The sequence below is a fragment of the Onychostruthus taczanowskii genome, unplaced genomic scaffold, assembly GCF_017590055.1.
Source record: "Onychostruthus taczanowskii isolate IOZ18803 unplaced genomic scaffold, ASM1759005v1 scaffold58, whole genome shotgun sequence".
Taxonomy (NCBI): Eukaryota; Metazoa; Chordata; class Aves; order Passeriformes; family Passeridae; genus Onychostruthus; species Onychostruthus taczanowskii.
In genome coordinates, this window is record NW_024503457.1 from 3,387,414 (window position 1) to 3,399,989 (window position 12,576).

A 12,576-nucleotide genomic window follows, 5' to 3' on the forward strand; every position below is an offset into this window, starting at 1 on the left:
AAAATGTGACTTAGTTTAGCCACATCTGAAGTGTGCTACCTACAGCATGTATGTATTGTGGCTATTTGCTGTGTTGAAAGTTGAAAATTCGTTGAAAGTTCGGGAGTCTTCGCGTGTAAACAGGTGAACAGGGTGTATATGGGCAGGATAATCACAGCCAAAGGACAATGTATTTATTACATCAGTACAGCATCATATTCACACTCACTTCATATCATGCCCTTCACTGTGACAAAATGAGGTCTCTTGAAATATGTTGGTGTAATTCAGCAGCCTTAGTCTCTCACCCATGGCCCTCAGAATGTGGTCCCGAGGTATGCTGAGTTTTTATCTTGGAATCACAATGGCACAGTTTGTATTTAACAGCACAGAAGAGTAGGTTTCAGGCACAGAGACAAAGATATAACACACACAGGTATCCATGAAATAGAAGTCTCTTTCTGGTGCCAGGAGCTGTCATTACCAAACCGTCTGAAATTTTATAGGAAGTGGTTGGCTGGAGCTGCCAAAGTATGTGCACTTCAGTAATTCATTTAGTTCCGAGGGGTGTTCAAGCTGCTAAGACCTGTGCTCCAGGTATTACATCCTTCTGTGTGAACTCAGGACTTCTAGATGATACCTTGACTAGTACTTAATTAATGCAAGTTGTTAAAGTTTAAGCAAAAGTAAAGGAAAAACACCTTCAGCTACATCTAGGCATTCAGAGGAGGTAGAAGATGCACTCTGGGGGTTTTTAGCATCATTAGCTTGACTGGTATGGCAATTCTAAGGGTACAAACAGCTGTGACACAATTGTGTGGTTACCACAGGGAAAGACCTGGCTCCCCCTCAAGGAGCCTGCCTTTGTCTGATTAATAATTAGCAGTAATCAGTAATATCACAGTCACCTCCCAGAAGAAGAGTTTTCAAATGATAACACGTAATGACAACCATTCATTTTATTTTTCAGGAGAGAGAAGAGCTATTTTTCCGAGCTCTTTGTCTCTGCCACACTGTTCAGGTAAAGGATGATGATAGTGTAGATGGTTTGAAGAAAAACCAGGTACCAAGAAGACCTTGTATATATATATCATCATCACCTGATGAAGTTGCTTTAGTCGAAGGAATACAGAGGTATGTGTATACTTAGCTATTATATTTTTCTAAACTACAGGTCTAATCACTGAAGCTCAAATTTGTTTTCAGAACAAAAATTGTAATAACAAACACCAAGTAATCTTCAGCTGTTTGCTTTCTTAACATGAATTCATGAATATTCATAGCCTAAAATCAACTAAAAACAGTTTGGGATTTTGGTGTTGGTTTGTTGTGGGCTCAGCCTTAAATCCTTATGATAATGCTTGAACTGGATAATTATATATTTGTTGCATTTATTCTCTCATTCTGTGTTTTGTTTTACAGACTTGGTTACACCTATCTAAGGCTGAAAGACAATTACATGGAGATCTTAAATCGGGAAAATAACATAGAAAAGTGAGTGGTTGAAAATATAACAAAATAGACTGATGAGATTTTGTTGATGCATTTAATAAAGCATTGTTTCTTTACAGATGAATTTTTAAGTCAGGAAGCGAAGAACCTTGTGTTTTAGTAGAAAAATAAAGAAAATTTACTAATTTTAATTACTTTCACTTTTTTTGACATTATATGCAGTATAAAATAATGATATGACAGTGAAGGTGTGGTGTGGGATTCATGACCTAATCTAATAGTTCCTGATGGTTTTATATATTCTTAATAGAAAATGCTGTTTACCCAATTTGCTGTTCACAGATAATCCATGGAATTTACAGGAGGGTAATATCTGTAGAATAAATTTTGTGGAACATAGTATGAGTCAAATTTTCAATAACATTGAAATAGTACAGCTGTTCCATGGTATGGACATACCCTTGAAAATTTACCTTACACTTCTCTAGATGGTTGCTGGTTAAGTCTGGCATATCCGTATCTTCCTGCTTGGGTACTCTGCTAACTGTACAGGGACTCTTAGACACAAATATAGGAACCCTGCTCTTACTTTACCCCTTTTTAGGACAATATGGAGACTTTTTAGGCTCAGCTCATAAGAACTGGAGTCAGTATCGTTTGGTGACTCAGAAGAAATCATTGTAATCCTTGAGAATTTTCTCCAAATGCATCACAGTTTGTAGACATAGGCCTGATGTAGCTTTGCACAGGTCTGAGTTCTAGGGTGTTAAAAGGACTTAGGACTGAAGGATCTAGTTAAACAAGTAGATTTGGACAGAGATGAATCCTGAAAAAGCTGGGATTAATGATTGGATTGCTTATGTTTGCTCTGGAAAAGGGGGGCTCTCTTAAGTTAAGGGAAATAGATAAGAGAGTAAATGATAGAAGTATGCAAACTGATTAAACCAAAACAGTGCAACAGGAGCTTGTGTTCATTTTTCCTCTTAAAAAGGAAAGGAACATGTGATAAAATCAAATAATAGAAATAATGGCAAGTATAAAACCAGTAAAAAGAAATATTTTTCTCTTCACTTGAATAAATTCTCGATCAACATTTGAGCAAGATTATGGAATTCGGTCAGCACTTTTAGGAAATTAGGAATAATAAAAATTAGAAAAATAAAAGGACTTGGGTGTAAGCATGCGTTTCAAGTTCTAAGGCTATATCTAAGTATTATACATAGAAACTTACTTTATAATCGGTACTGTGCTCTGCTGCAAGGTTTCTAGTCTTCTGCTTAAATTAGAGTGACTATACATCTGAGGATACTTAGGGACATCACAAGTTCTGTTTCAAGTAACTAGGAGCTAAGGCCTTTCCTTACTTATTATTTGCAACCTGCTGTTTCATTCTGTACTAGTTCCATATTCCATAGTACTCAACATAATCTTCCATGTTAGAAGTAATGTTTAATTTATATGCCTGAAGTCATAATAACCAGTTTAGGAATTGGAAAAAATAGAGTTGTGTAAAAAATTGTTCTGTTTCTTTTTCAGGTTTGAATTATTGGAGGTTTTCAGTTTTGATTCTGTGAGACGGAGAATGAGTGTAATCGTTAAATCTTCAACAGGTAAGGCTGTCACATTCTGTTTGATTTTTTTGTCTCACTTGAATTTGTTTCAGATTTGTTAAGAGTTAAGCATTAAACACAGTCTGTATGCCTTTCTTTATAAAACAAGGGACCAGCATGAGTACAAATGTTACCAAAAAGTTGGAAGAAAATATTTTGAAGACTTATTAATTTGGATGTTTTTTGAAGAAAATATATTTGGTCATTTTGAATTGCATATGCTGTCTCTTTTAGGTGATATATTTCTGTTTTGTAAGGGAGCAGATTCCTCCATATTTCCTAGGGTTAAAGAAGGTAAAATTGACCAAGTACGAGCCCGAGTACAACGCAATGCAGTGGTAAGATTCCATTTTATTGGTCTGTTTACATGATATCAGTGTCCAAAATAAATTCAGTGTTCTGACCTGCTGCTTTTTGTGCTAGAAGATTTGTTTTTACAGGCACCAAGGTTATTCTGTGCCAAGGTTCACTCAGGCTTTGTGGCTAGCAGTCTTTGTAACTCCCTTATTTGCATCTGTCCTCCATCTCATCTTCCAAATGTCAGCTGTGGTGCAATATGAATACATTAGATATGCCCAGCTCTATGTTAAACCAGAGGTCATCAGTTAGCTCGTTAGTATGGCAGTGTCACAATTGTGGTTTGAATTAATTTTTGAATAGAAGAAAAGTGAAAAACAATAAATCTCTGTAAAAACTATTGCTAGTTTCAGCCCCCAGCCTTAGCAACTGGGATGTGCTACCTTTGATTGCTTTATAAGCTCTGAGGAGACAGGGCAGTGATCATCAATATCTTATATTTTTGCTTGCTAAAAGTCAGCTATGAACTGGCTGATCATCTTCAAAAGAAATTTAGAACTTGGTTTTACCTGAAAGTAGTATTTGGAGTGGTCAAATATTGAATTTTGTTGTATCCAAAAATATGCAGAACTGATTGCAATGCAGGACAACTGCCAGTCTTACAATAGAATACAATTTGCTGGCATCCAGTACTCAAACTGAAAACAAAGTATTATTACAGATACATGGAAAAAAACCTGCTGCAGTGTCACCTGGTTTTGTTTTGAAACAAAAAGCTCTCAAAGTGTATTACTAAGCTTCATTTTATGGGACAGCTGTCTGATAATGATAAATAAAAGAGGCTAATGAAATTGAAAAGTATTTACGTATCATATCCATTCAGTGTCTATCAAGAAAGAAATCCAGACCAGCACCTATTTATTCATCCTGCATAAATTGGAAGTAGTTCACTACACACAGTAACCTCTCAAAGAAAATACCTGGCACCTGTTTTTATAAATTTCAAGAGTCAGGGAGATATTTTAATAATTGTCCTTATTGGTTTGTTAATAAGTAACTATAAGAAGACCTACTGGATGAATTGAAGTTAAGGAAGCTGAAGTGCCAGTTAAATCATTTGTGAGAAGCAATATATAACTCAGATGGCAAAACTTTACTGTGTTTCTCCCCACCTTACACAATCTATATTCTCCCTTTCTTGTTCATCTCTCAGTTCAGAAGTTTGATGCAGTCTGAATCACCCACAGCTAAATTCTAGTTTTCACTTGATTGAAATGGTAGAGTTGGATTTTCACTTTCAGTTCTCTTTGTGATGTTTGGTCCCCATCTGTGGATCTGCGGCAACGCAGCATCAAAATCAGATTCTGCAGAGCTACTATTTATATTACTATTATTTATTCTGACTCATCCTGTCTAATTATACACATAGGGAAAGAAACCTTTTCCTTGACTTTGCCTTCTCTTGTAATCTTATATATCCAGTTGGATCACTGGGCTGTTTACCTTCTGGAGATTGAGGCTGGTCCATCAGGTTGTATCTGCTTCTGGAGCAGAACAGAATTAAGCTGAACCATATCCTAGACTCTACTATACTGTACTAGCCTATACTTAGTCACTTCATGATGTTCCTTTTTCAAATCCTCCAGCATAAACAGCAGCAAAAAGTCTAAAGTAGAGTTTTATAAAATGCATTTTGTTTCTTTTGATTGTGTTATGTAGGAGGGACTGCGAACGTTGTGTGTTGCATATAAGAAACTCACAGCAGAAGAATATTGCAACGTACAGAGGCTGCTGCAGAGTGCAAAGCTGGCCCTTCAGGAGCGGGATAAGAAACTGGCAGAAGTGTATGAGAAGATAGAAAGAGATTTTATATTACTTGGTGCTACAGCTGTTGAAGATCGGTTAGTTAGTACATTTCTTAGTTTCTTACCTTCAGTGATGATGACAAAGTAATTGATGACTCTTTTTCTGCATTAGATAATTTTTGGGAAACCCCTTATTTTAATTGATTCTACACCCTTAGCTTACTAAAGTTACACATGTTAACTTTATAACCTCATAAGCAACTAATAATAGCTAAATGTATTTTAACCATGTAATAATTTGTGGATCAAGTTACAGGCAAAAGTTTCAGAGGGAAGGACTACAAAATGGGTATTGAGGAAATGAAGGAAGAATCTTTAGGTCTTAAAAAGATTCAAAAACATATACTAGTCCCCTAAATATTTTTGGCGTCCTACTTTGGGGAAAATTCTTAGATCTGATAACTTCTATTGAAACTTTTTATTTGTTTAAGAAAATCTTTCAATAAAGACTTTTCTCATTTCCAAGCAATCCATCAATGTATGTTGTCAATTGATTTTACAGACTACAAGAAAAAGCTGCTGATACTATTGAGGCACTCCAGAAAGCAGGAATTAAAGTTTGGGTTCTGACAGGAGACAAAATGGAGACTGCTGCAGCTACTTGCTATGCTTGCAAACTCTTCCGAAGAAATACACAAATACTTGAGCTAACCACAAAGAAAATTGAGGAGCAGAGTTTACACGATGTGCTTTTTGACCTAAACAAAACTGTCATAAGACAAAATGGCAGCTTAACCAGGGATACCTTCTCAGGGTAAGGAAAAAGTTGGATTTTCAGGCCAGAAATGGGCTTCTGGGCATTTTGCAAAGAATGAAATTATGACCAGTTACATTAAGAAGAGCAGTATGTTTCAGTTTGTGTTGCTAACGTGTGAATTGTTGTATGGCAATTAAGTATAAGCTTGTTTAGGTAAATTTTGGATTTCAGTCATGGTTCTTTGTCTCATTTCTGGTACTACTTTGACTATTAAAAGAAAAATAACAACTGGTACTGTAATAATTTTTCCACCATAAAACTATTAGCAGTGAGTTAATAAGCATTTGTGGTACTTTTTTAGCAGAGGTTTTCTATAACTCATAGCCTTACAGCTTATATCTCTGGACCAGATAATTTTTCTTAGCTCTCCTTACAATTTATACCCCATTGGTCTAATGAGGAACACTCATATATTCAGTTAAATTCAGTTAATTTTTCTCCATGTCATCTGTACCATTTTATTTAAGTACCACAGGTCTTACAAGATGTGATTAAATATATTTGTTTAACTTTTTGTGCAATGTCAAATTCTACATGTTAAAGGTCTTCGGATTTTTTTTTTTTTACTTTATCTCCAGAGCTAGAGAGTAGTACTAAGATAATAAAAGCAGGATTCTACCTATATATTCAAATTCAGGCTAAAAATATTTCACTGTAATACACCAAACATTCAGTACAATGCCTGAACTTCATAATGATACCTTTTCATTTGATATCATTGTACACCAGTGGCATTGTGCCAAGGGTAGCAAAGTGGTGAAAATATCTGGGAACTGTTACTTAATGTAGTTTACAGAATTCTATTTTACTTGTCAAAACCAGCTTCTGTTCTAGTAAAAAAAGGTGGAGATGTCTAAAATACATAATAATAAATATGTGTGTTTCTCACAAACACTGGTGTTGGTGAAACCGTGGTTGTTGAAATCCCATGCACAGTAGTGTATAACCTTGGAACACTGAAAAGAGAGTAAAAATAAACCTCAGTGTACATTTATAAAACATTCACTGTTGACCTGGAGCCTGAGGCTGCTGTGTAATGCAGGCAGATGCAAGGGTGCTCTGAAATAACTTGTCTGGATGCTACTGAAAATGGTTCTTGCAGTCCAGACCATCTTATTTTCCCCATTGTTCAGTGTATGATAAAGTAGTGAATAAACTACTTCCTCTTGACTGTGGTTACACTTCTAGCAATGCTCAAATTACTACAGACATACTGCTAATAGATTTTTATGAGTAAGAATATATTGTAATATTATAGGAAACATAAATAATGATTTTATTTTAGTATTATAAATAAAAGTAAACCTGTATTTGACTTAGCCACTACTCTAAAGGCAAAATATCCATACTCTAGATGTGGACAGTGGCTTTGTCCATCTGGGCCAACAGGTTTCTTGTAGGCATTTCCTTCAAGGCACAATTTACTTCTGTAAAAAAAACTATTTCCTCATCAGAGTACCAAAGGCTTTTCCATTTAACTTATTTTTCCTCTGTGTTATGGAATGTGCCACAAAATTGACTTTATTCCTGCCGCTTGGTTTACCTCACTGCAGTTCCTGGAACCTTTTCAAACCAAACTGAAAAGTCATTAATTATACACTTACACTCACTGGTCAAGTCACTGAGGTATCAGATTTATGCATTCAAACTGGTGAAGCACTGTGAATATTTTCAACATAATCCAGAATTTTAAGATGTTGTAAATATCAGTCTTATCCAAGGAATCTCAATTTTAGAAATTTATTAACTTTGCGGTATTTTATACTCATTATTTTTTCATTAATTGATTTTCACATAATTCTTATTGCCAGATTTTAAATGTGTCTTTGAATTTTATAGTGACACTTAGTTTATATTTTATCCCTAAACAGACTTTCAGCTGATACGCAAGATTATGGTTTAATTATTGATGGAGCAGCATTATCATTAATAATGAAACCAAGACACGATGGGAGCTCTGGTAACTACAGAGAGATTTTTCTTAATATTTGCAGGAACTGCACTGCAGTGTTATGCTGTCGAATGGCACCTTTGCAAAAAGCACAGGTTTGTGTTTAGTTTCATAATTACTTGTTAGCTTTGAACATATGTAAATATTGAAGGTTAATACTCTGTATGACTTACTATGATAACTTGAGATGCTGCCATTTGTTTTTGTATCTTCTAAAATGGAAAAAGTGAAAAAAAAAAGGACAGTTTCTGCTGGCTAGCAATTTAGATAATGGTATTGCTAAAACAGCACCCATCTGTGCATCTGAATTTGATTTAAATACATACAGTTCAAACTTCATGGTTGGTATATGCTAATATGAACATATTTAATAAATGAACTAACTGCTCTCTATTTAACCTAACAAGCTTTGTATAGTCCACTCTTTTGACACTACAAGAACCTGTGTTACTTATTACTGCAGAGTGATATTTTTCTCTGTTTTTAATGTAAGTGGAAAGCCAAGAAGAATCCAGACAAAAAAAAATGTGTGTGTTATCATATTTAAGTATACCTGACTGTTGCATTTGTCATTTGTATCAAGTAAAAACATATCCCTCCATTAATGAAACCTCTCAGGATAGCTGAAGAACTTTTAAAGGAAAAAAGTACTGGAATATGCATTCCTCTTTTTCAGTTTGTCATGTCTTTTTCTCAGTGAGCAGGTACAGCATATGTAACCCTTATTCACATTAACAGATGTATTTAGCCAGCACTATAACTGTCTGGAAGTTTGTAGAAGTTTTTAGTTGCAGCTGAGTTGGTACCAAATTTACAGAAGTGATAATTTGTAATGGAGAGATTTGGAGTCAAGTGTTTAGACAATTTATACAATAGTTTTTATATGTATACAGAGTCCAATATATTTTCTTAAATGTAGGAAAAAAAGTTCAACACATATGAGAAAGCAGAAGTTTTTAGTCTTTCATTTCAGGATTTCTTTGAAATTGTGCACTCTGTCTCTGGAACCCTCTTAATTTATTGATGCACTGACACAGCATTAAGCAATCTCAGCAACATCTTCCATTATTCAGCTCTTCCTTCCTTCTATCCCATCTCTCTCAAAGTAGTTTGGAAGTACTTAAAAATATTTGGAACAAATACTTTGCAACATGAAGAAACTGTGATCTTTATGCATAGCTGTTGCATTGAGTAATGTTGCTTTTGTGTTCCTTCAGAGAATTTCTTATAAAACTGTCCTGGTAATATTTTTTTTAATGTTACACTTACACAAAATAAGCAAACCATTACAGAGGAGAGTTTGTAACACTATTTTTCTTCCAGATTGTAAAGTTGATTAAGTTATCAAAAGAACATCCTATCACATTAGCAATTGGTGATGGAGCAAATGATGTCAGTATGATTCTAGAAGCACATGTTGGTATAGGTAAGCCTGCTGCTTAGTGTATTATTTCAAGTGAAATTACAAAACCCGTATCTTTCTTAAAGATAGGCAAGCTCAAAGAATCAGCTTATATATGTTATAGACAATTTTTAGTGCATATATCGTAGGAACTGTATGAGATACAGTCGTGATCTCCCATTACATCATTGCATTATTATATCATTTTGCAATAAGTTGTATCTTTTTAATAGTTCTTTAGTTATTAAATAGCTTCACCTCTTTTTTGTTTTTTAAAGGAATCATTGGCAAAGAAGGTCGTCAAGCAGCAAGAAACAGTGACTATGCAATACCTAAATTTAAACATTTGAAAAAAATGTTGCTTGTTCATGGGCATTTTTATTACATTAGGATATCTGAACTTGTGCAATACTTCTTTTATAAGGTAGGAGAATGCTTAGTCCAATTACATAAACCTCAAAAACTTAAATGGTAATGTCTGACTATATACAGTTTTTCCACCTAATGGTGCAAACCAGCAACAATTCCATGAAGAGATTTTCTGTGCTAGGATTATTCGTTTTATTCTGAACATGATGTGAAATAGCTTTTATATAGATAGATTCTGTAACCGATGTTACATTTAAAACCAAAATTCTTAACTTATTTTTTCATGTCCTGCAAATTCCATTTCAGACTGGTCTGCTTATTTCCAGTACCTTCCAGGTTGTCTCTATAGTCAACTTTTAAAGCACATTGGAAATAGTATTTGAGAGCTTAGACATCACTGCAAATTAAGTTATGCTAAATTCATTAGGATAGTGTAGGTGGAGAAAATTCTTAGTGAGTATTCCCCTATTTAGACAGTTTTATTATTTCTGAATGTTGGCATCCAATCCAAGTTCTTTCAGTAAGTGATGAAAGATTATAGAAAGGGACTGTCACAAGGTAATTCAGGCTTCTAGTGTTTGACTATAGGTATAATTGGGACTGGATGGCATTTGGGGTTACAGCTAGAAACATCTTACAGTTGCTTTGCTGGTAACCATGCTAATCCATGAGTATCCATGCTTGCTTTTCATAGTTTATCTCCTCCTGTGGATTGTCCCTTTTTTGCTTTGCTTTAACTGAACTGTATTCCTGGATCCCAAACTTCACTGCCCTTGAATTTTCAAACTGTGGTCTTGTAAGATTGTCTTGAAAATATTTGAAGTGGGTTTTTTTTCTAACAGTAGTTAAATTTTTAAAGTGATTTTTTTTATCTACTGCAAGATGTGACTGTTGGGATTTAATATATGTAGTTTTGTCTGCTGTTCCTGCAATGCCCACAATTGTTAGTGTTATAAAACTATGATATATAAATGTATAGCATTGTATATAAATTGGTGCTTGCATTTCGCTTGACAACAGTCACTTTGTTTTTCAGAATGTCTGCTTCATTTTTCCTCAGTTTTTATATCAGTTCTTCTGTGGGTTTTCACAACAGGTTAGTTGATCTTTTTCCATCAATGTAATATTATCTCTTTTGCTTTTTTTGTAACAAAAAAAAAATCTTCCTGAGAATTTAGTGTTAATTTACAAAGAACAACATCACTTCTGGTTCTTACGGTATTCAGTGGCAATTGCATTTAAGTTACAGAAGTCAGTTTTATGAATTATTATGAAAGCAATGTTAGAGTCAAAGAATACAGAAATACAGTATTTGGAAATGGCAGTGCAAAGTGAAATGTCTCTGGGAAATATACAGTCAGTTAGATTTAAGCCTACTGGATGTAAATAGAGGAAATCCTGAAAGATGAGTAATTGAATCAGTTGTTCATTTTTAGAATTCAGAATGAAAATGAGACAATAAACTAGTCTTCTCTAGCATGAACAGTTATGCATTACAAATTTCAGATGAATAGCAGCATTCAATTGGTTGAAAAGAAAACATAAAAACTGAAAAATAGAGGAAAAGTGAACTGTTGCTCACCAAAAACATGTCATCATTCAGATGATCCAGTATTTGCCTTCCTAAATTTTTGTTTCTTTTCTCACTTGCTCTCATCTAACTTGTGTAGAAAATATCTACCTCTTCTTTCTTCTGAATGAGGAAGCAAAAAACAAAGGAATGAGTGACTGTATTTAGACAAAAAGTGTTTATGTTTTCAGTATTAAATTGAGGGAGAGTTGGTTTTAATTGGGGGAAAATAGTACTATTGCTTTGAATTTGTTGAAAGAAAGCCCCAGGAGGAGTTAAAATGACAAAACTATTTTTTCTGTTTTAGTTTCCATTTCAAACAGCCACTGAAAACTTTGTAGGTTTTTATAAAGCATTATTACGATTTAGATATGAAAGCATGTGTTATGAAAATTTAGCTTAATTTTTATCCTTTTAAGTGATAATTTTGAATCATAAAGGGGGTTTTGATAGCAATTTTTCCAGAATAAATGATTACCAAATAGATTTTGGGAAATGAACGGCTCTTTTTATGGGGTGACATGGTAGGTTGGCAGGTACACTGATGATATATACATGAAAAAGAATCTCAGTGAGAAGAAGAATCAGAGACACATTGGTATATTTCATCTTTGGGATGTTTGGGAAGCTCATTGCAGTCATAAACAGCTGGAAAACCTCCAAAGTGCTCCTGCTTCTTCTCTGAATACCTTCATGTTTTATAGACATTGAGGAGATAAAAGGGAAGTGAGATACATGGATGTTGTGTCAGAGAAGAATTTCTGCCTCTAAAGGAATGTGCTGTTCAGTTTGGGTACTTTGGAGCTGGTGTTACAGCTGAAACAGTAGGAGGGGCCAGTATGTGGACCAGACTGGTCCATGAAATGGATTTTTCTGCTGATCTTTTTCCTCCAGGTAAATGGAATACAAGTGGAGAGTTGTGTCCTATATCAGTTAGCAGCTGTTCAGGGATACTTGTCTCCATTCTGAAGGAATATAACTTTGGTTGCCTGCAGAAGTTCACGTATTCATTTTAAATCAAGTCTCATGCAGAGGATTTAATTTTAAAGTAAGATTTCATTTTCAGTTAAAAGTAGTTGATTTAATTCTTTTCCATCTACAGACTTTATATGATACTGCGTATCTAACACTGTACAATATCAGCTTCACCTCCCTTCCTATCCTCTTGTACAGTCTAATGGAACAACATGTCAGTCCAGACACACTCAAGAGAGAGCCTTCCCTGTACAGGTAAAATTAAAACACTGTACCCCAAAGTTTGACTGTTCAGTTGTGGGATCTGTGTCTGTTACAGTGGAAGTCCTCAGGATTTCAGTACCACAAA

The 12,576-nt window shown here is 34.6% G+C and overlaps 1 protein-coding gene across 6 annotated transcripts in view; it reads left to right on the top strand.

Annotated features, from left to right (window-relative positions):
• Positions 1–12,576, top strand: part of ATP11A (ATPase phospholipid transporting 11A) — a 119,809-nt gene that overhangs the window by 86,547 nt on the left and 20,686 nt on the right. For all 6 annotated transcript variants that reach the window (XR_005953653.1, XM_041418055.1, XM_041418056.1 and 3 more), the window contains 11 exons: positions 950–1,113; positions 1,402–1,473; positions 2,968–3,041; positions 3,276–3,379; positions 5,058–5,239; positions 5,706–5,957; positions 7,832–8,006; positions 9,235–9,337; positions 9,592–9,737; positions 10,719–10,778; positions 12,355–12,482. Coding sequence is in view for 5 of the 6 variants with exons in the window: in XM_041418055.1 (XP_041273989.1) it covers positions 950–1,113; positions 1,402–1,473; positions 2,968–3,041; positions 3,276–3,379; positions 5,058–5,239; positions 5,706–5,957; positions 7,832–8,006; positions 9,235–9,337; positions 9,592–9,737; positions 10,719–10,778; positions 12,355–12,482 (1,460 nt within the window). In the remaining variant the exon portion in view is untranslated. The remainder of the gene's footprint in view (positions 1–949; positions 1,114–1,401; positions 1,474–2,967; positions 3,042–3,275; positions 3,380–5,057; positions 5,240–5,705; positions 5,958–7,831; positions 8,007–9,234; positions 9,338–9,591; positions 9,738–10,718; positions 10,779–12,354; positions 12,483–12,576) is intronic.